Source organism: Epinephelus lanceolatus, chromosome 6 (assembly GCF_041903045.1).
Source record: "Epinephelus lanceolatus isolate andai-2023 chromosome 6, ASM4190304v1, whole genome shotgun sequence".
Taxonomy (NCBI): Eukaryota; Metazoa; Chordata; class Actinopteri; order Perciformes; family Serranidae; genus Epinephelus; species Epinephelus lanceolatus.
In genome coordinates, this window is record NC_135739.1 from 27,619,948 (window position 1) to 27,647,185 (window position 27,238).

Genomic DNA, 27,238 nt, shown 5'->3' on the forward strand with positions numbered 1-27,238 from the left:
CACGTATTGCATGTCATTTTTTTGTAATTTGCAATTGTAACCATTAGTTGGTGTTTTTGTTAGCATGAGTCAGGAGAAGCAATATTTTTGTATGTAGATTTAGGGGATTTAATGGCGCAGCTTCAGCAACTAAACTGATAGGTTTAAATGTTCTGGCAAAACAACACATCTTTTTTGTAGTTATTTCCACATCAGGATTTAGAGCGCCTGAACTCATCAAAGTGGGAAGAACGACTTGTTGACCAGGGAAGTGGGACCATCCGAGGAGCACGTGAATGCAGCATCATTTTTCCTATTTGCTGTCCTGCCTTTAGGTTTCACTTTCTTTTCTATGTAAAGGAACCCGTCTCTGTCCAGTTGTCTTATCATTCGCCACGTCCAGAATTTCACACAGCGGTAAAATGGAGAAACCATTTGGAAAACCAGCCAGGTAATATTTCATGCAACTTAAAGTCACGCAGGTAGATAGCCTATAGCAAAGCTTCACAGAGGATGTCAGTGAAGGTGACAGTTCAATTATTAACCTGTGCTAACTTTTGACTGTGTCCACACTGTAAACTGTCTAACGCTTGCTATCAGAGCCAGACTGAGACATATTTAAGAAGCAGACATTAGTTCATGTTAACGTTATTGACCCAACGTTAATTAGCGTCAATAAATTGAGTTGTATCCGTCTTTACAGGAAGTGTAGATAATTTTTAACCTGTATGTCACACCGTAAAGAAGCTAAGTGATAGCTTATTTGAGCTAACGTGCTTCACTTCTGACAGGTCATCCAAATTAAGAGAGCACATTATTAGCAGTTAATCACTAAATAATTTAATTTTTTTTTTTTTACATAGCCTAGTATTACTATATCACAAATGCCTGCTTTATAGGGAATAATTAAGTAAAGTAAATAATAATAATAATAATAATGATAATAATAATATTACCGTTAAACAATAGCCCTGGCCATTGTTTGCTTAAATCACTGAAATCAACAGGCCTGTATTTGGGACAGGCCTTTAATTCTTCTCACACAAAACTGTTGCTCAGCAAAGATGTGAAATATAATTCTTAACCATTTATCATTTAATCATTTAACCAGTAATCTTTTTTTATATAAAAAAATTAGGCTTCAGCTCAATTATGAATCGTTGATCATTAATGTTGGGTTAATTTGATCTAGCTCCGACAGACAGTGCATCAGAGAGAAAGAGAGTTACGGCCCTCAAGGATTACGGCACCCAGCATACCAACACTTTATCCTGTTTAAACAATATTCATAACTTGAATTAATTTTTTTGAAAAATTGTTTGCATTTTTTTTTATCAGAGGAGTATTACGGACTAAAGGAATATGAATAACTTCCAGGGTGATCGAGGAATGGACAGTACATAATTTGAGGTAGTGGACAACCTGCTTTTATATATACATCCGAAAAACTTGAATTAAAAACAAGGAACTGCTTGGCAACCAGACCAGGGGCTGTAATCACAAACATTCTGAGAGTACTCTAAGAGAGCTCCTAGACTAAAAACTTTCAGTAAGGAGTCTTAGCTTAAGAGCGATTTAGGAAAGTTCTCAGAGCAGCTCTGAGCAAGGAAGGGACAGAAACTTTTATCTTAGTGAGGGGGTGTGGTTGACCCTGTTGCTTGGTATGATGCTTTCTTTTAACAGATGTGTTTGGTTGTCACAGACACGCTTTGTGAGCCTGCAAGGTGTGGACACCCAGTGGAAATGAAATTAACTGCATCACGATATGAGATTGACAGTGCTGTCATTGTTGGTGTGATCACTCTGCTGATCTAAGGTTGAGACAGACTCAAGTCATCACTGTTGCACTCTTGCATTTTTCCAGTTTTTCAAGTATCTCAATATTGTGATAATTTTATTTCTGCCGTTATATCGTTATTTTGTTAGGTGGGAAGTGTGTGCATATCCCAAATGAGTTCAACCACAAATATTATGCCTGCACAATCTAATCTGTAGCATTTCATTTGCTCACTGTCATTTTGTGTTTAGAGACCATTTCTCTGACCTCTGTGTGTTTCCACCATTTTCTCCTCTGCTTAGGAAACTCTTAAGCCTCTTAAAAGTGCTCCTCCCTTCTCCTAACAGTTTATCGCCCTAGGAGCTCTTTTAAGGTCTAAGATGCTCTGTGAATAACTTTTATCTTTACAAGGATCTAGTCTTAACTTTAAGGGGAAATTCTAAGAAAACATCACAATTCTAAGAATTTTCTTAGAAGGAGCAACTCTTATCACTAGGAAGCTTTGTGAATATTCTGTGATCAGAATAAAATGCAAAGACAGGGATTTTATTCCCCTGTTTGAAAATATACAACTGCACAACATGTCATTGAAAGTTCTTTAGAATAAAAAGCAGGGCTGTATGTTAACTTTTTGCACATCGCACTGGAGCTATAGAGGTTTAAAGGTTTGCAGCACAGGCCACAAAACTATAACATGAGTATAAAAGTATCAAGTAGGCCTAAACCCATTGGAGTTTGGAACAATTAAAAATCTTTGTAGGGGGAGTTGAAAAGTGGTTTTCCATGGCCTTTCAAATGAATCTTGTGCTGGAAAATGATTGAAATCTTTTTATTTATTGAGGCTATTAATCTTATTTATGCACAGAGCATCAACGGAGAGGCCGAGGGAGGGAAGGAACGAGAGACACTTTGTCAATGTTTTATAAGTGTGTAAATACGTCTGTTGCTGGATTTTTTTTAAACAGATCTCAGTCAGTTTATAGGCTTATATGCTGTAACCATTTTCCCCACATTGTAGTAACTATGTCCTTTGAATAATATGAATAAATCAGCTCGTGGGGCTGTAGCAATTAGCCTACAAATTTGGTGCTGATGACCTGCCAGAATCCTTTAAAGATGTTTCATGCTGTCCATGGTTGATTTAGTTTTAATTAATGTTATGGAAATATAGAAAGAGTTGGCCTACTGTTGGTAGTAACTTAGAGGCTTATGTGATAGCACAGCATCAGTTCCCACATTGTTACAAGTAGATAAGTATGATAAGAAGTTAAGTAGAGATCTATTATACAGAAACTTAGAAATATATTAAACAATTATACTGCCAAATATAATACTTTTCTTTGACTTAAGTGTTCCTGACTGAACTCAAGTTTAATCACAAAACTATTTTGGAAACTCACTTAGATTATCTCAAGAATGCAGCTTTTTTTTTTTAGATCACATTTTTATTAGGTCACATATATACTATTTTAAGTGCAAGACCATTAACCAAAAATGTTCTGTTTAATTTCTCCTCCTATGCCTTTGCTCTAACTCTCACTCCTGTGATTGTTTTCCTTAACAGTATTAGTGGCTTTTCATTTGGCACACGCGCACTCGTCACAGCTCCAACTACTTCATCCCAACCCACTGTTGGAACGGCAGCAGAAGATGCTGTCAGTGCCTCCATATTCGCCAGCTCAACAGAGAGAGAGGAGAACAGACCTTTGTTTATATTCCCAGGTAGGCTATTATACAGATCCATGCCAAGAAAACTGTTGAACCAACACTGACACTGAATATGTACTTTTAAGGTTTTTCTCCATTTTTCAGATGCATTGTTAAAAAAATCCAGTGGACCTAATTTGAAAATATGACACATGACTGTGTTCCATCGTGCTCCACTGTAAATGGTTACTGCCAAACCCTTTATGCAATTAACAGAATCAGATAATGTGGTCTAAAAAAAAGACAGACTCGTTAACCCAAAAGTGCTCAGCAAGATAGAAAAAAAAAGAAAACAGCTTTCTTTTACAGTCAAATCAGATTAACGTCCTGGGAGCTCTCCAGAGCTGCTGCTCCTCACTGTGATGATTTGCTGATCATTGTCCAGCAGCACAACCTTATACTGTAATGAAAGTGGGCAACTGTTACCACTGTACCTTTATTTTCCCACTTTACATTTGCAAACCCTTACACCTTACAGCTGCATGTCCTGTTCTCTGAGCTATTTGCAGCTAAAGGAAAGACAATACAATTATACACCAGTTTGTACTGTGTCCACAGGAAGGTTGAGGCAGAAAGTTAGCATCCATGGGGTAAAGACCATGGGTGAACATACAGTACAGTAGGTGCCCAGCCTGGTTTGTCACCCCATGTGACACCCCTCGATATATGTATGTACACTAAATGAACTGAGATTTCTTGTCATTAAGGAAAACCTTGAATATAGTGAGCAGAAGAGTTTCTGGTGCCTATTCAGTTTCGACACTGTGTTAAATGTTCTGCAAACTTTGAATGAAAAGTAGCAATCCTTAAAAGTTTGGTACAAAAGCACTGCATCACTGGATTTGCAATTAATAATACAGTTACTGTAATTTAATACAGTTACCAGCAAAGTATTCAAACTAAGAAGACAAACAGTGACTTCAACCAGATGATACAATCCAGAAAATCTCTGGAAGCATCACTAAACCAACCTGCTCTAAGAGACTTGCAGAATTTTTTTGTGGCAATAGACTCCATTGTAGCTTCTGTAAATATCTGGATGTGACGTCTGACTGTGTGTTTATTAAATTATAAAAATAAATCAAGTGATAAATGCATGGTACGTGTTAAAAGTCATCTTACTTTCATGCATGTCATCTTCAGAAGAAGTCAAGTGTCAAATCACAACAAACATTATCCCAGGACACTTTTCATATGCAGAGCAGGTATAGCACCATACCCTTTACCCTTTATTCTCTGATGAGGAGGATGAATCCTCAAACAGAACCAGGCCCTAGGTGGGCGTCTGTCTCCCCGGTGGTTGGGTTGAGAGACATACATACATACATACATACATATATATATATATATATATATATATATATATATATATATATATATATATATATATACATACACATATATACATACATATGTATATATATATACACACACACACACACACATACACTCACCGGACACTTTATTAGGTACACCTGTTCAACTGCTGCTCGCAATTGGCTAATCAGCCACATGGCGTGTAGGCATGGTCAAAACGACCTGCTGAAGTTCAAACCGAGCATTAGCATGGGGAGGTGATTTTGAACGTGGCATAGTTTTTGATTCCAGAGATCAGAGGAGAATGGCCAGACTGGTTCAAGATGATAGAAAGGCAACAGTGACTCAAATAACTACTCGGTACAACCAAGGTCTGCAGAAGACCATCTCTGAACCAGCAATATGTTGAACCTTGAAGCAGATGGGCTACAGCAGCAGAAGACCACACCAGGTGCCACTCCTGTCAGCGAAGAACAGGAAACTGAGGCTACAATTCACACAGGCTCACCAAAATTAGACAATAGAAGATTGGAAAAATGCTGCCTCGTCTGATGAGTCTCAATTTCTGCTGCGACATTCAGATGGTAGGGTCAGAATTTGGCGTAACCAACATGAAAGCATGGATCCATCCTGCCTTGTATCAACGGTTCAGGCTGGTGGTGGTGTAATGGTGTGGGGGATATTTTCTTGGCACACTTTGGGCCCCTTAGTACCAACTGAGCATGGTTTAAACACCACAGCCTACCTGAGTATTGTTGCTGACCGTGTCCATCCCTTTATGACCACAGTGTACCCATCTTCTGATGGCTACTTCCAGCAGGATAACGCACCATGTCACAAAGCTCAAATCATCTCAAACTGGTTTCTTGAACATGACAATGAGTTCACTGTACTCCAATGACCTCCACAGTCACCAGATCTCAATCCAGTAGAGCACCTTTGTGATGTGGTTGAACGGGAGATTCTCATCAGGATGTGCAGACGACACATCTGCAGCAATTGCGTGATATCATCATGTCAATATGGACCAAAATCTCTGAGGAATGTTTCCAGCACCTTGTTCAATCTGTGCTGCAAAGAATTAAGGCAGTTCCGAAGCCAACCTGGTACTGGCAAGGTGTACCTAATGAAGTGGCTGGTTAGTGTGTGTGTGTGTGTGTGTGTGTGTATATATATATACACACACACATAATATATTAAATATATATGTACATATATATGTGTGTGTGTGTGTGTGTGTGTGTGTGTGTGTGTCTTTGTAATTATTATAATAGAAAAAATAAGAATAGCAGCAGCAGTGGGCATCAAGCAGGACCAAGGCAGCAGGTGCAACCACAACCCACAATCCAGGAGCAACCGCAATCCATGGAGAGCTGTGAGACGAGAAAGCACGAAGACTGTGGAGAAGAAGCCAAGTTAGTGATATGCATTAATGAAACACGGATGTGTGCATATGAAGAGGGAGAGGAGGGAAGAGGAGCTCAGTGTATCAAGGGAAGCCAACTAGGGATGTAACGATATGGAAAATTTGATATCTTGATTATAGTGACCAAATTATCACGGTAAACGATAATATTACGATATTTTTTTAAGCACTGTAAAATGTCCCAAAAAATAGATACATTGAAATAACTTCACTAAATCTTGTAACTTCCTTATCATACCAAAATGTTAACAGCCAAAAACTTATATTAAAATGAAACTTTCACATTAAAGGGGCAAGGGATTGGCACAGCAACAGAAAATTTTATTTTAAATTAACAAAATATGTAAACACATTATAGGAGCAAAGCTTATTTGTCTGGTGCATTTTAACAGTCAGCAAAATATGTAAATAATTTATATATTATTTATTTATTAGCATGAGAGGAAAAATTTATATGAAACAAAACAATGCAAGAGTAGAACAAAAGACATACAATATATAGAATAGATATCACAAATGTGCAGGAGAAACCAAAAAACCCCTAAGGGCAATGGTTATCATTACACAGAATAATTTACACATTAGAAGTGTGCATGTGAGTCAGAGGATTACCTGTATGACAAAAGGAGTGCATGCTCTCGGTCAAAGGTTAACACGGCAGCGTTTTATGTTGTTTCCTTGAGCTTATGTCGAGAAAGCATAACTGGCCGTCTATATCGATTCTAGCTCGCCATACAATAACCATAATCACAGTGATTCAATCATAGTTGATCTCAATTAGCGTTACGTTACGTCAGTTTATATTCTGTCAGCTCCGCTCAGTGTTTTCAGCTCTGTTTCGTTTTGAAACACTTAACGTTAGCAACATAGCTGCTAATACGGCTATTAGCTACTCAGCTAGTATTAGCTCCTAAGTGTCTTAAACGAAAACGGAAAACCTTGTCGCCGTTTAGGAGGACAGATACGGCTCAACTGTCCCGTATGCGTCGAGAGTTACACATTATGACAATCTTAGTAAAACCAAAGTCCCTCACACAATAACTGACGTTTGCATAGCATAACTTGCATTGGCTGTAAAGCTGTGGATGACGGTCATGGAGATGAGCCAGCAGGTTTGTAGTGTTGCTACCCTTCGCAGCAACTTTCTTTCTGCATGTTCTGCACACAGGATAGTTGTCCTCCACCAGCTGTCCCTCGGCATTCTTCAGAAACCCAAAGTACGCCCAGACCTCAGACTTTGTGCGTTTAGTTGGGGGGGAAAATGTCCTGCGTGCCGCTATCACCACCTTCTGCCATGTTTTCATTCTTTGTGTTTACACATAGTACGCATTCACGCAGCGCCTGCATCGCGAGACTTGAATGAGGCTGTTATTACATATCCTGATAATCCACCGCAATAATGCAATTAATTTAAACATAAACGGTAATTCTTACCGTGTAAAAATTAACCGAAATTTACCGTAATATCGGTAATCGTTACATCCCTAAAGCCAACCCTAACTAAAGGCTTTATCAAAGAGTAAAGTTGTAACACCTACTCTTAAATGTGGGTAGGGTGTCTGCCTCCCAGACCAAAACTGGAAGATCAATGAGATCTCATCCCTACTCATCCTATTTTGCTGCTTGGGCAGAAGCTCCGGGCATTACCAAAATGATGCCAGGGGCAGCCTTTTTCATTGTATCTTGATGCAGAAGTAGAGTTTTAGGTATTTGCATGTCTAATGAATGTATGCATGTATGAATGCATGTATGTAAATAAGCATGAGTATGTATAATATGTTTTTTTGTTTTTTTTTTATCTATCTATTATCTTTTTATCTACTGCTTGACAATTGTCCCAAATGCTGCTTGTTTTGTGTTTCTTCACCTTAGAAAGCACTTTGCGCTTATTTGCTTGAAGAGTGCTTAATAAATACAATGATGATGATGACGCTAAGTATTATTATCATTATTATTATTATTATTATTATTATTATACATTTGGAGACTTTAGGAATCTCTGGTAAGCCTGTATTCTGGGAGCACAGTGTTCTAATATGTAAATGTCTGACCATATAGGACTTTCATAGGAAAGGATTTTAAATCTGGATTTTACATACAAATATGATCTTGTCTCTTAGTTCTCGTCAGTACTGGTGCCGCAGCATTCTGGATCAGCTGGAGAGTTTTTAGAGACTTACTGAGGCAGCCTGATAATAAGGGATTGTAGTTATCAAGTCTGGAAGTGACTAATTCATGGAGTAGTTTTCTGCATCTTTTTGAGAGAGAGCATGTGTCTGTTTTTCGCAATGTTATACAGGTGGAAAAAGGCAGGGCTTGAGGGATGATTTATGTGGGAGTTAAAGGACATATCACTTACATCAGTGCTGGAGGCCAGAGTAAGGTGTTTAGTGCCAAGTACTGTAACTTAATTTTTTTCTGAATTGAGCAGCAGAAAATTGCAGGTCATCCAGGTCTTTATATCCTGAAGACTAGACATTAGTTTACTTAATTGATTGGTTTCGTCTGGCTTTACTGATATTGTCTGCTCAACAATAAAAATTTATTGAGTGTTTCCTGAAAATATTGACTTAAGGAAGCAGATTTAGGGCCCTATTTAGATGGTCTATAGCGGACGGCGGAGGGCGCATAATCCATGTCGCAAGTGTCATTGCTATTTAGATGAAGGCGCAGTTGTCATTTTCACGCCCTACGCCCTCTTCGTCTAACTAGCAAATGAACTTGCCCTTCTCTGGGTGTGTTGGTCTAAAAATGAGGAGTTGTCAGGCGCAGTCATGGCGCGTTGCTAGTTAGATGACGTAAAAAGCAAATGTGCCAGTGACCAACAAAAACCTGGTCTAAAGTCAAGGGCGCAGTATTTCGCTGTTAAACAAGTTAGTAATATGCGTCTCTAGGCAGGCAGGTGCACAACGCACGTGCACTCTGCTCAGACACACGAAGCAGCCACACATATGCAAAAGATAACAAATAAAAATATGATTACAATGTGAAAGGTTATTATTGTGCAAATTAAAATATTTATCAGAAACACATCTTAATGGTCATTAATCAGAATGATCTAATCGCAGTAATAATGATCATCATAATTTGGAATAAATTGATAACTCTAATTGTCCGTAGGTGTGAATGTGAGCGTGAATGGTTGCAGGGGCGAAAATCCCATTTCATAGTTGGGGGGGGGGGACAATAAACAGTAAAATTTTAATTAAATTTTCTTAGCACTGGCTGAGTCCACCTGCACATGTCCAGATTTAAAACAAAATGACTAAAATCAAATTAACATGTACACAACGACAACAGTGAGGTGCACCGCGCTGTCCAAGGTGCTGAGTGTGTCTGGAGCAGAGCAGGTCTCTGTCTCCCCGTGCGCAGTAGTGTGAATATTTATGCTATTAAGTAAACGGAGAAAACATGTCTCTCATTGTTTAATAGCAGCAAAACAATAAGGCTTCATTCATCAAAGACCGAAACTCGATCTCTCTCCTTCTCTCCCTCTTTTTCATCTGGCTCAGGTGTGTGGAATGGATCCTTCATCTCTGGCTGGCTGAAGGAGCAAACCGTTTTGTTTGTTTTTTTCGTTTTTTTACCGGCAGTGAGATAAACATTTCCTGCAATTAAACTGGTAAACTGGTTTATAAACAGTGTGCTGTGAGATCTGCCGCTGTGCACCTCAAAACCGTGCGTAATAATCGAGCGTAATGGCCGCTCCTCGTCAGTTAAACTGCACGTCTTTCATGTTTGTCTCACTGACAGGTGGAGAGCCTACAGATATTAACTACGAGCCGCTCCGTCCCTGACTGCTCTTGTCCTGTCCTCTCCCTCTTCTTTCTCTCCTGTCCTCTCTGACTATCACTAAACTCTGTCTTTTGAACAATGCAGGAAAAATGTTGCAGACAGTTTATATTATCAGCCTGGGCCTGGGGCTTGTTGTAACAGTAAATGGGATGTGTTGTAACTTGTGTAAGTTAAACTGTATCTGCGAGAGTACATCTTACCCCGCGCAATGTGGGCAGCCAGGTCCAGCCACACGCTGCAACTGCTGCCAAGTACTAACGGCTGCTAGCCCCGCCTGTTGGAAAGAGTGTGGGATATACCACTACTAGGAATGGGAGGGGGGGGACTAAATCTTTTAAGATTTAAATAGCACATTATTGCGCGATTATAATGAGCCCCACTTACATTGTGCTTTTAATAAATACTACTGCATTGTTCAAAAATTATTAATTGTGTCTCAAATTATTCTAGGGGGGTGCAGCTTTATTGAAGGGGGAGTCATGTCCCCCCCCCCCCCCCCCCCCCCCCCGTGCAACCCTCAAGAGGATGAAGCAGTTAGAAGATGGATGGATGGATGGATACTTTGTAATAATGACAAATGAAATTGTGAAATTATCTGACCAATCAATCATTTTTTTGATAGAAAACCAAAGCCCACACATTGCATTTATTTTAAAATGTTATACTAGGCTACATTATATTATATTATTATATTGTTATCTGAGTGTAGAGAGGACACACATGCAAATGAGAGGCAGAACACAGCTCTAGGAAACATGTAAAAACAATTAACAAACGTGGGTGGGGGAGAAAACGCTGAACAGGTCCGAGCTGCAGGATCAGCACCTTGGGGAGCTCCGCGGCAGTCCTGACAGCTGTGCTCTGTTATATGATGAAAACAGGTTTGAATAATATTCCACAGATATTTAGTAAGATCTTTCTTGTATTAGTGATCCCACGCCTGCTTTACCTGGGGGAGCTTGGGTGCCTGTCTGCTGTCCCCGTAGATCTGGTTCTGACGGGCCTTCACCTCCTGCACGAGGAGATCCGTCTCCTCAGCTGTAAAACGCTCACTCTTTCCAGTTGGTAGGTCCGCCATCTAACTAGCTCTCCGCCATGCGCTCCAATCGTGCCTCTTTTAAAGGGAATGAGAGGTGACACTCTGATTGGCTTATTGAGTGATGCGCCCAAAACACACCCATGACTAATTCACAGAGTAAGTCCAACCCTTTTAGACTCTCCGCCATGGCGCACAGTCTAAAAACGCGCTGTCTAACTGGCAAGTGACTGGGACACGCCCATGCGCCGCACGCCTGGGGCTTCGCGTTTTAGACCATCTAAATAGGGCCCATAGGGTGAATAGCACTGGTTCAATCACCGAACCTTGTGGAACTCCATGACTAACTTTGGTGTGCATTAAGGATTATTATCATGTACAAACTAGGTTCAATCTGATTTTAAAGGACTTAAACCAACTGTGTGCAGGTCTTTTAATGCCATTTAAATGTTCTAGTCTTTGTAATACAAGTAAGATGTGATGGTCAGTGGTGTCAAATGCAGCACTAAGATCTAACAAGTACAGAGACAAGTTGTTTGACTGCAGATAGAAGACATAAGAAGTGAAAAATAAGAAACACTGGATATTTCAATAAACCTTATGAACTCTGAAACTCTCCTCAGGAGCTCAAGGAACATTGGAATCTCCATGGAGAGACGTGGAGTGGACAGAAGAGTGAGTAAAACTTTGACATTCAAGTCGAGTTTGCAAACACTTCAGACAGCAGTCAAATTAATATGGTTCTGCTCATTTAAAGCAACAAGAAAACACATTTTAAACACTATGAATGTTGTCCTTTAATTATTATTCCTTCAGCTCATTTAATGAATACATTCCTCCCATGCCTTTATTTTTTATTGAAATTATTCTGAATAGAAAGTATCTCAAATTTTAATCTAGGCAGAGGACAAGCCTGATGAAGACTGTCAGCTCCTACAGGCAGAGCTGTGACGAGGGGACTCAGGCTCGGGTTCTCCTCCTGGGCCCGGTCGGCTCTGGAAAGTCCAGCTTTGTCAGTTCAGTCCAGTCAGTGTTTAATGGAAGAGTCACCAACCGGGCCATGGTGGGCTCCTCTTCGACCAGCTTCACCAAGAAGGTACAAGTGGAGCATGTAACCGAGGCAAATCACTAAAACTGTTGACATTCTCTTCGAATGGACGTGGGGACAGAATTAACTGATAATCATTGTTGGTTTTCTAGAAATGGGGAAATACTGTTTAATACTGTTTTTTTGTAAAATATTATGTCATACAAAATTAATTCAAAGGTTGACAAAGACATCTTAACTCAATGTCCACTTACTGGCTTTCAATCTCATGGTCTTTGTCTGTGAATGGAATTTGACTGGTTGTCATGAGGTTGGTAAACTCCCATCTCAAAGTTAGTTATTGAATGACACCAACGTCCTTCTTGTGTGTGTGTGTGTGTGTGTAAGCTGCAGTCCTTCAACATCCATGGTCAGAAGGGAGAGGATCCTACTGGACTGGTGCTGTGCGATATTGTTGGACTGGGGGGTGAAGAGATGGCCGGACTGACCCTCCATGACATCCTGTCTGTCATTAAAGGTCATGTACCTGAGGGACACAAGGTAAGCAGGATCAATATTGTAATATTGTGGTTTTTAGCTACGCTAGCAGCATTGCTCCAAAGATGGCAATGTCGCTCTGTTGTTTGGTTGTTTGGTCCTCTACTTTGGTCCAAACTGAAATATCTCAACAACCACTTGTCAGATTGGCACAAAAGTTTGTACAGACCTAATGATCCTCTGACTTTTCTTCTAGTGCCACCTTCAGGTCAAAATTTCTGTTTTTTCCCAATACATTACTTTGACTTGCAACTAACTACCTGCTAAACTAATGACATTCTTGTCAGCCTCAGTAATGCAATGTGTTTAGTGCCATTTAGCAAACATTAGCACGGATTTAGTTAGTTGTTTGGGTTTTATAGTTTTTCTTTGTTAACAGTTCAATATCTTAATTTCTGTTTCCCAGTTTAGCCCAGATCAGCCAGTGAGGTCTGAGACTGTGGGCTATGTGAAGAGGCCAAGCCTCAAAGACAAGATCCATTGTGTGGCCTTTGTGGTGGACGCCTCTAAAATCCTGACCTACTCCAAACGCTTCAGCATCACCTTCCAGCATCTCCGAGAGCACATCAGTGACCTGGGTAACAAAGGACAAACTAGCAGTCAAACACAAAGACATTTTCACGCACAGATTGAAGTGCCTTGGCAGACAAAATGGGCTTTGACTTTTTAAATCATGGTGGCAGACCTGTACTTCTGTTACTTTTAACCCTAATGCATTTATTTAATTTTTTGAATTTATTTTTGTTGTTGTTTTATATTTTTGTTTTTTAGATTGCGTTAAGATTTCACTGACCTCTCTTTATTTTATTTTTATCTAATTTTTTTGGCTTTTGCTGTGGTTTGAATCGCAGAGGGACCAGTGTGCATCACAACTTTGGGCTTGATCAACTGAATGAAAGCTTTGTTAAAATCATAACTGTCAGTAATTTATTCTTCTGGATGTAACAATTAAAACGGTTTTATTCCTGTGAAACCTTCATGAGAGCAATGTATTCTGTCTGTTAGGTGTCCACCAGGTGGCTCTGCTGACCCACATAGACAAAATATGTCGAGAAACAGCCAAAGATGTCACTCAGGTTTACAAGAGCCACATCATTCGCGACACGGTAGGTTGAATAAGTCATCTGCAGTTTGAGATACTAGCACTTTATTTTTTCATTTAGTGGCTTGGATGATAGAATTTGTTTTCACTGCTGCTGTACATGAGTTAAAATGTAGATACAGAATAAACGGGGTATTTACAACCCTGATTCCAAAAAAGTGTGGAGGCTGTGTAAAACTCAGATGAAAACCAATTACAATGATTTCTACATTATATTTGACATATATTCAGTTGAATCCAGGACAGGTGATTTAATGTCCAAACTGATAAACGTTAATGTTTTTTGTAAATATATGCTCATTATGAATTTGATGTCTGCAACATGTTTCAAAAAATTTGGGACAGGGACATGTTAACCACTGTGTGACATCACCTTTTATTTCAACAATCAGTAAATAACCCTGCGTGCTTGATTTATGACTTATACTGCTCAACAGTTCGGGGTCTCTGTTGTCATATTTTGTGATTTATAATGTGCCACACATGTTCAATGAGAGACAGGTCTGGACTGCAGGTACCTGCACTCTTTTATTACGAAGACATGCTGTTGAAACATGCAGAATGTGTCTTGGCATTGTCTTGCTGGAACAAGCAGGGACGTCCCTGAAAAAGACGTCTGTATGGCAGCATATGTTGCTCCAAAACCTGTATGTACCTTTCAGCATTTGTGGTGCCTTCACAGATGTGAGAGTTACCCATGATACAATGAAAAAGCACGCACATCCACAAACAAAATTGTGCAGGTGCTGAGCCAAATGAAAAAAAATGAAAAAAGCTTGCACATTGCAGGGCTCCTATTTAGTGAGATTTATTTCACCTAGTAGTGACGACGTTTCAAGCCATCTGATGAAGAGCGGTGGCTGGAAACATCGTCACTACTAGGTGACCACCCCATTTTTTCAGAGTTACCCATGATGCCATGGGCACTAACACACCCCCATACCATCACAGATGCTGGCTTTGAACTTTGCGCTGGTAACAGTCTGGATAGGGCTTTTCCTCTTTTTCACAAACAATCTGAAATGTGGACTCGTCAGACCACAGCACATTTTTCCACTTTGTGTCAGTCCATCTCAGACGAGCCTGATGGTTATTGGACTGATGTCTATTTACCTGCTATTCCAATACATTCAATTTTGTTTGGAGCAGTGAGGTTAACACAAGTCATAGTCTGTAACTATTAGGGCTGGGTATCATTTAAAATATTAAGATACCAGTACCCTTAAAGCGAAACCAATGCCAACTGAGTACTTCATTTGATACCTATAATGTGACTGTAGTGGTGTGTAGTATACTGCAAAACTTTAATTTACAGCCTGAGCTTTGATTTGCTTCAATCACTGAACTGAATACACTAATCTTAAATTGTTTATTTCAACCAGTATGAATATTGTTTTGTAAAAAAAAACTGGGCTATCTCATAACATATTAACTAAGAAACATTCTAGCTCCAACATTGCATCAGAGACAGCAAGAGAAAGACAGATAGGGTGGAAAAGAGAACGTTATGAAGCTTGTCTTGCTGCACCAGAGGATTATGGCACCCTGCATACTGACACAAGATCACTCTTTATCCTCTGAAAACTATATTAACAACTTGGATTAATTTTTATGAAACCCCATTTTGGTTCTTTTGATCAGTGGACCCTTACGGTCTAAAGGAATATAAATAAACGAGGAATGGACACATTCAGACTAAATAACCTCTTCAGAGGCAGGCGGTCAGCACCTTTCCTGCCTTTAAATCTAAATAAATTATAACCTGCTTTGGTTCTCATCTTTTCTTCAAATCAGCTGAATGACTGAATTGTGGAGAATTTAACCAAGCTAACGATGTGTAGCATCTTTATATTGACAAAAGTTTCAACATTTATTTTTGTATGAGTGATCTAAGCAGCTAACTAACGCTAGCTCAAGCGTGTAACCAACAATCCAGTGGGCTTTAAGAGGTTTTACATCCAAAGAACTTCTACAAAAATGACTGCTTAGCAGTGTCAATGGAAACCAGACTTCGCGTCTAACCGAGACCTGTTTGTCAAAAAATTTGTCAAAATATGTAGCAAAGAAAAAGGAACTTGGCGTTTCATTGGGGCTCAGCTTTTAATTAGAATTTTACAGTAGCCATAATTTTAGTGGCATCTTGACATGCTAAACTTCTAACTCTGTCAAATAGGTCAAGACCATGCTTGACTTCACCAGTACAAAAAGGAAAACGTCGGTATCATTTGACTGGAGACGTTTCGATGTACTCAGTACTGGGTTAATTTGTTTGATACCTTAGAGGTATCGAGTACCAATACCTGGCCCTAGTAACTGTTTATCATGGCACAGGCTGAGAAACATTTTCAAATATGAGGAACTACGACTGGCATTGTTCTCAACCAGCTGAAGGAACTGAATACTGATGGTGGTGTGTGTGTGTGTGTGTTTGTAGATGAGTAAAGCAGGAGATCTGTTGGGTATGTCCACCTCCTACATCGTCCCAGTGAAGAACTACTCGTCAGAGCTGGACCTGGACCAGGACACTGACGTGCTTCTGCTTAGTGCTGTCGACCACATCCTGCAGTATGCTGACCTGTATTTCCAGGACAATACACCACAAGATGCAGGGCCAAAGATAATCTAAACATACATTTCTGAGCTTTTGAAACATGTCTTTCAGACAATATGAAGAAAGTCATCGTTGACATTTGGAGGAGGGAATTTTGTGTGTGGGGTTTGAACATTTCTGACTTTAGCGCCTCCTGGTGGTAATAACGAAGCTACAGTATAGTCACATAAAATGTTTCAAATAGAGGATTTAAACTATCATATTGAACTGATTTTTCTCATGTTTTTTTTACTTTTTTTTACAAAAAAGAAATCAGATTGTAATGGACAAAATGGTGTGATTCAGAATAAAAACAGAAGTCTGAGATATTTTACTTGTGAGCTTGGTTTGTCTTTTAAATGGAGGGCAATGGGCCTCATGCAAGGCACATATTTACAAACAGGATCATTCTTGAGTGGCATGTACCAGTGGTGCAAGAAGGCTCGCTGCATTCAACAGTTTTCTTATAATCAGAATTTCCCTTTTCTGTAGGTATGTTTGGACCTGTCATGCTACTGATGTACTGCACAGACAGCCTGCCTTTCTCCACAGGGGGAAAAATCCTTGTTTGAAACAAGAATCATAATACCTGTGATCAGGTAACAAATCAACTAAATAAGTTGCAAAATCAGTATTCTGTTCACAATAGCATCATCATGGCTGGCCCCTTTACTGTGAAGCTCAACAACTTTATTTTAGATTGTATGGTTTTATTGGCATCTCTCACTCTGAAAGGCTTCCTTTAGGATCTTAATGCACGTAGCTCTCCAGGTGAACATCCTCTCTAATGATAGACAATACTGTATTATACAGTATTCTGTCATACATCTCCATGACTGTCATGTCTCTTTGATTGCCTTCCTTTATGGACCACTTGACTTTTTCAAACTCGTTCCATATCATCAGTAGCATCTACAATAACTTTATTTAGAAAGAATATTAAAAACTCAAAAGCAATGTCTCTTTCCAGAAATCATGACAAGAAAATCCTCAGATCTTGCTGTGAGCAGTTTCATTTAGGAACTTATCATAAACTAACAAATGCATAGCACCACAGGTAAGAGGAAAAATACATTTCAGTTACAGCAATCTTCATTTTTCTTGGCAGCTGCATTTTGTAGCCTATTTTCTAATTGTTTTACAATTGCTGATTGAGGCTGCAGGACTTGAAACTGTGCACTGAGCAGTAGTAACCTGTTGTTATGAACAAATAGCCGTATTTGGGGGCATTTTATACTAATGATAAAATCTCATGAGAAGTGTGGTCTTTCTCATGAACAGGTGCCACTCATTGGGCTGAAATTGGCCATTTATTTTGATTTATTATTATTATAGTTTGGCGAATGCAACTTGAAACCCCAGTTTATACTTGTACCACTTGTATGAACAAGCCTCAAAAAATAAGAGACTTGTGTGCCAGGTTAACACCACTGACAACATCATGTTTGATCCTGGTGAATTTGTTTTAAACTAAAAGATGCTGCACTGAGCACAGACTTTAAAAATGTAAGGGACTTTTACATCAGATTGAGGATACTGTTAACTGCTTTATTCAGAGACAAACACTAGTTTTATTTTGAAGGCAAAATCATTCCAGTCAGCAAAGCCTACTTTCAGTTTCGTTTCTTTTCGAGCAGCTTGGCATCGTGAATGTGTACCACTGCATTTGCCCAGCGCTCCTACACAGCGTCAGAGCTGGCCATCAGTCACCATTCTCAACAAGAAGATAAGGAGGTAAGGCCAAAAATATTAGTATAGTATGATATAAATAACATTGAAGTGTAGCCATTGGGTTTTTTCAACCTTTAATGTACGCCAGGCCTATAGGCGTGGGGTTTTTAATGATGTATTGATTTTTATGACTGAAAGTGTGGCACAGCTGCTACATAGTTCTGTTGTATAATTCTGTTGTGTTATTCATTGGAAAGACTTTGTCCGGTTTAATACCTAACCCCAGAAGCTGGCTCCCGTCACACACCTTTATTGACTTTAACCTGACTTGAGGACTAAAACAACAGATCTAACAGTTCACCTCTGGTGGAAGCCACGAGTGAAATTAATCAGATCTATAAACATTTCTAAAATCAATCGGCGACCAGTGAAGAGATGTTAATTGACCTGATGCTGGATAAAACACTAACACATTAACATAATTGTATCAGTATAACAGTATCCTCGGACTACAGTTGGTACTAATGAGAATGTGGCAAATATTTTCTTTGTCAGTCAGACAGGAAGTGGAAAGTTGTCCTGTTCTGCCCAACATCAAGCTGGGAAATTCCTTTTTGTCAGTCTGACAGTAACTTATTATGTTTTCTGTTTGAATCTGTGCCAAGAAAGCCAAAAAAATGCAGGACTTTCAATGTTTTAAGTAAAATTCTTAATTTTGCATGTTGCATAAAATTGAGGGATACAACTGAGAAACAATCTGAGGAGGAATACAGGAGCAACCTTTAGTAAATTAAAAGACCATTTTATTTTACACATTTTTGTTAACCGTTGGACATTTGACTTGAGTAAAGATTTTCAAGCAGATTTATATCAAAGGAAGAATAAGAACATTGAAGGGGAACTATGTCCATTTTCAGACACTCTATACTAGAGCGCTGGGGCTGGTTGTACAAAGCACCATAAGTTTGCTACTTAAGGATGGCACTTAAGGTTTAATTTTTCCTTGGCTGAGGAAGTTACTCAGGGGTGTGGCACAGAATCTCTTCAGAAGGTTTCCTCAGTCAAGGAAAGAGGCATTTACTGCACTGAAAGATTTTACATCAGGAAAATTCTACTGTTTCCATGGAGACCATTTGTTTGCTTGCACTTGCGCTTGTGGTAGCATAGTCTACCTGTTTGGGACAGGAACTTCACTATGGTGTTCAGCAGATTGGTGGGGGCCTTAATGACTAACTGGAAAGATCCCATTGTATAAAATTGCAAGGCAATCATTAATTGTAACAGGGCTTGAAGAGCACAGTTTATCAATGTAGAGCGATCCAACATCAGACATTGAAACAAATCAAAAATTGACCTCTGGTCAAATTTACAGTGCAAAATCAATTGCTCAGCATTAAGGGTATCTATCTCATTCTCCCAGTCGCAGAACACTCTTCTCAGGATGCCTTCATTTTCCTCTTTTATCGCCATAAACTGTACCCTATGACAATTTATGTCGACATAAAATGTCATAGGGTATAAAGTCTGGAGCTGCTCCATAGACAGTGAATTGGAAAAGATGTTCTGGATGACGCTGAGGGCACCCAGAGGACTGCTCTGAGTATATAGGTACATGTTCTGTTCCTGAGAAAACTACAATAAAATAAAGCTCATTTGGGTAAAAACAAGAAAACAGACATTCTGTGGGTTCACAAAATCAGGCTCCCATTCATTGTCTATGAAGCAGCTCCACACTTGATACTTGACGACATCAAAAGTTTGAGACTTTCTTCTCTGGTTTCTAGCTTTGAGAGAGAGTAGCTTATGTTCACAAGTGTTTATGAAACGTTCCCAGGCCACTGACATAATAAATTGGAACTCCTAATTTAGGTGGTGTTTCTCTTTACAGGTGGGGGCTTTAAACTTTGACACAGTGAAAAGTATTTTTTACTCCTGAAGTATATAATACATTTGATGACAGGAGCAAGTGGATCAGCTGGCATGTGCTTTGTGGCTAAACACAGTTCTTTAATCAAAACATTCATATAGGAATATAAAGTAATTTCACCATTCATCTGATCCACCCAGTACCAGAACATACATTTGTAAAGGGGCAGTAAACTCTGACCTTTATTTAAAGTATAGTTTGTCATTTTGTTGTTGCAATGTTTCTTTAATCCCTGATTTTGAAAGTTTTTTTGTAATGTAGTTTTATAATGATTTTATCAATGGTTTTATTGGTTTGTAACATCCAGGAGGGTTAACCAAGCTCAATTAGTCTAGATATCACTCATTTCTTATCCATCTGTGGTTCTTTTTTTATTCATACACCACAATTTCATTCACATCTTTTATATACTTTAGCACATCAGCTGCCCACTATGAACTCCATGCTAACCAGGAGCCAGCAGAAAACAATCTGCTCCCAGCTGGGGAGAGTGAAACTACGGCTGCTGTACAAGGCCAGCATCCATGGTTTCACCGGCGCAGCCTTCCACCAACAATGTGACCAGCGTGGTCCCACAGTGTCTGTGGGCTATAACGCCTCCGGTTATGTGTTTGGAGGCTACACCCAACAACCCTTCACTCAGTCTGGACAGTACGTGCATGATGACCAGGCCTTTCTTTTCACCTTCAGAGGAGAAAGGCTCCTCAAATATCCGGTTACTGGCCCCGCTAATGCAGTGAGAATGATAGCCAACTCTGGTCCATATTTTGGAGAAGCGTTGGTTCTTGTTAATGGAAGCAAAGCAGTTGTCTATAGCAATCCAGGAAGTTATTACAACTTCAATGCTGCAGAAATGCATGGCAACGACCTGAACCTGACTGAGTGTGAAGTCTATGAAGTCGAGGGTGAGTTCACTATTATTTGCCATATTTTGACTTTGATGCTTTGTTTTGACAAATCCACGTTTATTCTGATATAGTTCATGATGTGTCTGGCTATATGCATCCCTACCAACTATGGCCACTAGTATTGGATATTGGACCATTTCAGCTGAATATGCAGATAAGCACATATCACCCAATTATTTGCAATAAATATTACAAGAAAAGAATGAAATAAAACTGTATCAGGAATAGGGTTGGGTACCGAAACTCGGTACTTTTTGTACGTGGTACCGATTCATGTTGGTACTTCTGAGTACCGATTCACTTAAAATGAATCGGTGCCAAATTTCGGTACCTGAGGTGGAGGCGGAGCGAGAGCGCATGACTCGCACCTCAGACTCAGCAACAATGGCGACAAAAAAAATTTGCAGACAAAAGTTAACGTGCAGCACTGTTGCTAAATGTTTTCAATAAAATGTTGAAACTGAGAAGTTTAGACTATGGGCCAGACGCATAGTGCGTCCAAATTCACACCCGTCGGTAATCCAATGTTTTCACAGCGAAAAAAAATGGTAAAGTTACAATAAAATGATGTATAACAGAGCTTTCATACAGCTCTGCACACACATTACTGTTGGATGGATTACTCGCGAATGCAGGCTCGCACAGAAATGCCACGCATATCACATGAAAGCGCAGGACCACACGCATCATTATCTTGGAGGATATCATTGCACTTGGTTGACTATTTTTCTATTATCTTAGATGTAAATATTGCATGTTTCTTTCAGATAAAACACATTTTTGACTTGTGAATGAGTCAATGGAATTTCTTGCAATAATGAAAAAATACTGGCAATCATGTCCGCCTGGCACAAACTACATGTTTTGGACAGCTGTGAAGTGACAGAATGTCCCAGCATCATGGTTCTTATATTGCCAGATTCCAGAGAGTCTCCCCTCTTCATATATGGTAGAATATGTCAACTTCCAACTTGCTATGCTGAGATACATGTAAAAATGTAAGAATTTAGTCACAAGGATTTGTTTTTTTCATTGATATAAAAATTAATATAAAATACAGGCACTTAGAAGAACATGGAATGATGGCAAATCTGGTTAGCCCAGATTGTCCTGAAAAAAAAAAAAACGGTACCGTATCGGTTCAATTATGAACGGTACCCAACCCTAATCAGGAAAAAGTTAATAGACCCTCCTGCTGTCCTCCAAAAGTTTAGATCTCCCACCCTTCAACAAAAAGAAGTCATCCATGACCCACACTTTGTAGGCCTACAAGAGGTTTGTATGGTTGTCACTCCTCATTCTTTGCCTCACTGTGCGTCACCACTGCTACTTTTAAAGCTACACTTTAATACTACAGATCAGGTAGTGTTGAACTTTCATCCGGTGACATTTATGCACTGTTCCATGTGTGTAAGACTACTCAAACAGGCAATAAAGACGTTGATCATCAATGTCATAAAATATACCGTGTGATATTTATAACAGAAAAAAGTTGTGTAGGTGTTTTTTTAATCAAATTTGAAAGATCATTGTCGTTTTTATAAAAGTTGTTTGTGCTCTTCAACAGAAACCACAGAACTTGAGAGGCCATGGAGGACTATAAACTGGGAATCTCAGTAAGATGGATAGAGCCACCAACCCTCACATAATGCTGTTAACATGCTTTACTATAGGACAATATATTGTGTACTGTAGAACAAAATTAATATGTTTCACATGCCATGACATGTGATGATGCTGTGCTTCGCTGGACAAGCTATACCAGCTATTTTAGATTATAATAGACTTAGTGTCTATGGAAAATATTATGTGATCAAATTGTTTGCCTTGCTCATTGTGCTATACAGTTTTAAAATGTACAATTCTTTACTAACTGTCATAAATTTACCCGCAACCATGAAAGCATCACAGAGGTAAACTGGCTGAACATAAAATGTCTTCTGAACAACCAGGATTAAACAACTTTATCACGAGATGAGAACGTTTCTTTTCTTGTTTCTATAGGAACAAGAAGGAGCTGATGGAGAGTATTAAAATGTACAAACCCACAGTCAGCTCTGTGTCCCAGGCTCGGGTTCTGCTCATTGGACCAGTTGGAGCTGGAAAGTCCAGTTTCTTCAATTCTATCAACTCTGTATTCAGAGGCCACGTCACCAGTCAGGCCATCGCTGGCTCCTCTACCACCAGCCTCACAACACAGGTTATTTCCTGCCTCTTAATGGTTTACATTTGTGGTGACTGATTTCAAAATGAAAATCCTGTCCTTGTGTTGCTCCATTTTGTTCTCTCTTTGTTCTCTGCAGTTTCGCACCTTCTCAGTGAAAGCTGGGCGAGAGGGGAAACCTCTGCCAATCATCTTGTGTGATACCATGGGACTGGAGGAAAGCAGAGCGGCGGGGCTTGAGATCGATGACATCAGCAGCATCCTTAAAGGTCATCTGCCAGACCGTTACCAGGTGCAGCTTTTTGTTACATTGAACAGGATATTAAATGTATGATTCATTGATTTGGCTGTAGTTCACTCAAACTGTCTGTGTTTCCCCTCATCTGCATTACTCAGTTCAACCCCTCTGCTCCTCTGCATTCGGAGGCCCACGGCTATCGTAAGTCTCCAAGGCTCAAGGACAAGATCCACTGTGTGGTCTATGTCGTTGATGCCTGCAAGGTCTCAATCATGCCCACAAAATTGGAGGAGAAGCTGGATGCTGTCCGCAGAAAGGTCAACTTAATGGGTCAGTAAAAATGAGTCCCTCTTCATTATAATGAAGACATACAGTATATATACAGCACACTCTCTCTGAATGTCAACATAGTACAATACAGTACATACTGTAGACAAACAAGGGGCCCCATAAGGTGACAATGTAATTTAAATTAATTCAACATGTTTCTTTGACTATATTGTTAATACATTTTTATAAATAAAAGGAAGAAAAGTTATGGCCAACACAGGGGATTACTTTGCTGCTGCTCTCCCTGCCTTAAGCTTTCCATGTAAGCGCATGGAAGGGCAGGGAGGTTTGCTCTCTCTCCGCCTTATGCTTTCCATGTAGGCGCGTGGAAGAGTCTTTCTGCGTTGGCCCAAGGAAAGGCAGAGGGGCCCCAGAACAGATGCCATACCACCAAATATAATACTGCAAATGGAAATAAAGTTTTAAAGTGTTCCTGACTGAAATAACTTTGTTTCATAATTGCTGAAACTGTCACTACACTCTAAAAGAAATACGTGAGATAAATAATCTGGAAAAAAAAAATCACGTCCCCACCCCTTCAACTGCCTCTGATGGCATATGCTAGAATCGTGGCACACTCAAAACAGCCAATCAGAGCTGAGGATTCTCTAATGCATGTCCGTCACTCAGTGAACTGCAATCAAACTGTCAAGCTAGGCTGCACTGATCAGATATGAATCACGATTCTGCCTCAGATGGGTTCAGAAACATTTTAGTGTACTGTGCAGCTGTCAAATTAGAAAGTTTTTGACCTGGCTGCCATGTTGGATAAACAGAGTACCAAGCACCTCCCAACAGCTGGACCGGTCTCTCATTTTACAGCTAAACAATGCACTAAAATATGTTTCTGAAAACATTTGAGGTGATAAATAAGCAATACAGTAACAGAATCTTGATTCATATTTCATCAGAGCTGCCTAGTTTGACAGTTTGACCTCAGTTTATGAACAATGACTGGCATGACTGATAGCTGCGTTAGAGACCTTTCGACTCTCATTGGTTGTTTTTGTTCACATGCAGTAAGGCCATTAGAAGCGCTACATGGCAATAGAGTGGGCAGAGGAATATGATTTTTGTCAAAGATTATCTGCGTCATTTAGTGCTGTTTGAATACAATGACAGTTTCAGCAAATATAGAAAAATTATATGACTATATATTTTTCTAAAAGGAACAAACTATAGTTTTAAGTTTATTAAAATCATGAGGGTTTCAACTTCTTATAGAAACAGCTGAAGTATGAAATCTATGCACCGTGCAGTGTCCTCAAACATTTTCCAAATGGAGCGGAACCATGTCCTAACAATCCCCAAAGAAATACTGCATATTTTAGGAATGTGAAATCTAGTCGCATGATAATGCAAAAAGGCGATTAGTTACTGTCTGAAATCTCAATTTATTGCTTACTGGAGAGTTAATGACTCCACCCATTTCAAAAGTTATCACTCAGTTAAATGGTGTAATCAACCTCATAGATATGGGTCAGCAGGTTCCTGTTTCACACATGTGTAGGTAAGGATCCATTATCAGCCCAGGAGCAGATTTTTGTATATAATTAATGTAATGTATCTCACGTGACATTCGTCACTTACGTCACATAGTTAAAGCAACTCAATGCTGATTTTGGTTTCATACAGGACACAAACCCTGGTCACCTGGGTGAAAGTCCTGTGTTTGTTTGACACCTCAACATGCAGACAGTCTCGTTCTTCATACTAGCATCTCCTCACAGGATCCTTTTAACCCATATCTAAGAAAAGTTAGTTCAAGAAAAACATATACATTTTATTTTAGAACTGCCCTTAAGTTATAGAGGAGGCATTTAAATTACAACCAAATATTTTAGAATATTTCAGAAGCATTGTGTCAATATTTACAGCCTGATACCTGTAGAGCTACAGTGTTTTTAAAATGTTCTTTCTGCTCTGTTTTCAGGAATTCCTCAGCTGGTCCTGCTCACTAAAGTAGATGAAGCCTGCCCTTTGGTGAAAGAGGACGTGAAAAACATTTACAAGAGTGGCTACATCAAGGAAATAGTGAGGATTTCATATACGAAAAGATTTGATGATTTTATACAGAAGAAGAAAATGCAACAGGATTTGTTGTACTGTAGAGTTGTGGTGTGTGTTTATTTATTAGTCAGTGGAAAGATTTAAGATAACAAGCCAGTCAAAGTCTGTTTTATTTGCTTTAGTGTGTTATCTAATTCAGACTGATTCAATGTACTTGACTGGTGAAGTACTGAAGATGTTTTAACACCAATTTGAGAGTCTTTATTTTCCTCCTCCTCCTCACGTCAGGAACTTAAAGGCCCTAAAATTATTTGGTAAATCAGACTCACATCTATTGAAGTACTTGAGTAACAATACATGAGTGAGGTGGCAGGTAATAAAATGTACAAGATTTATGAGACATTTGACATTGGAGTTTTTCCTGAATTTCACAAAGTTTGACACAAGGTCTTTAGAAAATAAATTAACCTCTCATGTAAATGTTTTGTGATCCAGATGCAGGAGGTCAGCGCTCAGCTCGGTGTGCCAGTGTCCTGTGTTGTGCCAGTGAAGAACTACTGCGAGGAGCTGGAGTTGGACCTGAGCTGCGACGTCCTGCTGCTCAGTGCTGTCATGCAGATGCTTCGCTTCGCAGACAATTACTTTGATGAGATCAGTGACCAACTCAGCAGCACCGAAGTCAAGGAATAGGAAGTACCTGTGCAGCAGATGTTTATATCTTGTCCAACTGTAATGAAATGTCCATCACAATAATCCATTCATTTACCTGCAGGTGATGCTGCATTGAGGAGTTCACTGTGAATTTCCTCCCCTGAGTTCTCCAAGCACCCCTTGGAATGCTGGGAGATGTAGTGCCTCCAGAATAACCTCATTTTGACCGTGTCCCTCAGCTGTGAAATGTTCAATTTCCTTTCTGATCTGGCTGTAAATTCTTTACAAATAACAATAACTCATACATTTAAAAGTTATTATGACAGTGTCGGCTGATTTACTGGGACATTTAATCACAAGTTTGACAAGCAAAGACATTATCAGATATTACTGCAAGTATTAAAATATATTCTTTACTGCATGATGACGTTATTCACCTTTGCTTCATTATCTTTGTGTCATGTTACTGAAGCTGAAGTCACAGTCAGCTGGTTCAGAGCAGTTTATCAGAGCTCATCTGCATTGCTTCCTGTAGTCTGATTTGTGTTCAGCTGCTAGGTGCGCACATGGTGCTGTGCAATGCAGTGAAAAAAACCTCAGTTAATTAATCAATAGAAGAAAATACAATAAAATTGTCAGTCATGGATGATTGAAATTGACCACTTGGGTTTAATTCAGTTGTAGCTGATGGTTAGGCCTATACACTCTGCAATTTGGTGTTTTGACGTATGGTAACTTTTCATGAGACTTGTTTTTTAGGAATTTCCAGTTTGATTTTCCAATTCCCTCATGAATATTTTATGTTTTTGTCAAGAAAACAATTTTCTAGTCTCTCAGATGTTCCTTCTGTCAGATATAATCGTGCTTATTGTTATTTTGCATGACATATTCAGCCTGTGCTTCAAGTTGTAAACTCACTGATATTAAAAGCTCTTGCTGGCCAGACTGGATGTGGTGTTGAATTTGAAAACTTAGAAAATCTTCCTATGATCAAGATCATTAATGATTCCTAAATTAATTAATAG

At 39.3% G+C, this 27,238-nt stretch overlaps 2 protein-coding genes across 4 annotated transcripts; both read left to right on the forward strand.

The window, feature by feature from the left end:
* The first annotated feature begins 281 nt into the window (after window positions 1–281).
* LOC117253824 (interferon-induced protein 44-like) lies at window positions 282–16,643 on the forward strand. 3 transcript variants are annotated; one of them, XM_033621556.2, is made up of 9 exons: window positions 282–430; window positions 3,321–3,478; window positions 6,055–6,195; window positions 11,661–11,712; window positions 11,938–12,133; window positions 12,473–12,625; window positions 13,029–13,200; window positions 13,628–13,728; window positions 16,159–16,643. In XM_033621556.2, exons 1-9 carry the CDS (start codon window positions 402–404, stop codon window positions 16,348–16,350), a joined length of 1,194 nt encoding a protein of 397 aa, XP_033477447.2. In that variant the 5' UTR covers window positions 282–401; the 3' UTR covers window positions 16,351–16,643. The 3 variants fall into 3 exon arrangements, with proteins under 3 accessions (XP_033477447.2, XP_078025017.1, XP_078025018.1); XM_078168891.1 differs by having other exon boundaries at window positions 12,479–12,625; XM_078168892.1 differs by lacking the exon at window positions 6,055–6,195 and having other exon boundaries at window positions 283–430.
* A 1,254-nt stretch (window positions 16,644–17,897) lies between these two features.
* Window positions 17,898–27,158, forward strand: LOC117250937 (interferon-induced protein 44-like). Its single transcript, XM_078168889.1, has 8 exons — window positions 17,898–18,048; window positions 20,329–20,817; window positions 22,388–22,436; window positions 22,825–23,020; window positions 23,124–23,276; window positions 23,381–23,552; window positions 25,486–25,586; window positions 26,058–27,158. The coding sequence occupies exons 2-8, from the start codon at window positions 20,346–20,348 to the stop codon at window positions 26,250–26,252; spliced, it is 1,338 nt and encodes a 445-aa protein (XP_078025015.1). The 5' UTR covers window positions 17,898–18,048; window positions 20,329–20,345; the 3' UTR covers window positions 26,253–27,158.
* Window positions 27,159–27,238: the final 80 nt, after the last annotated feature.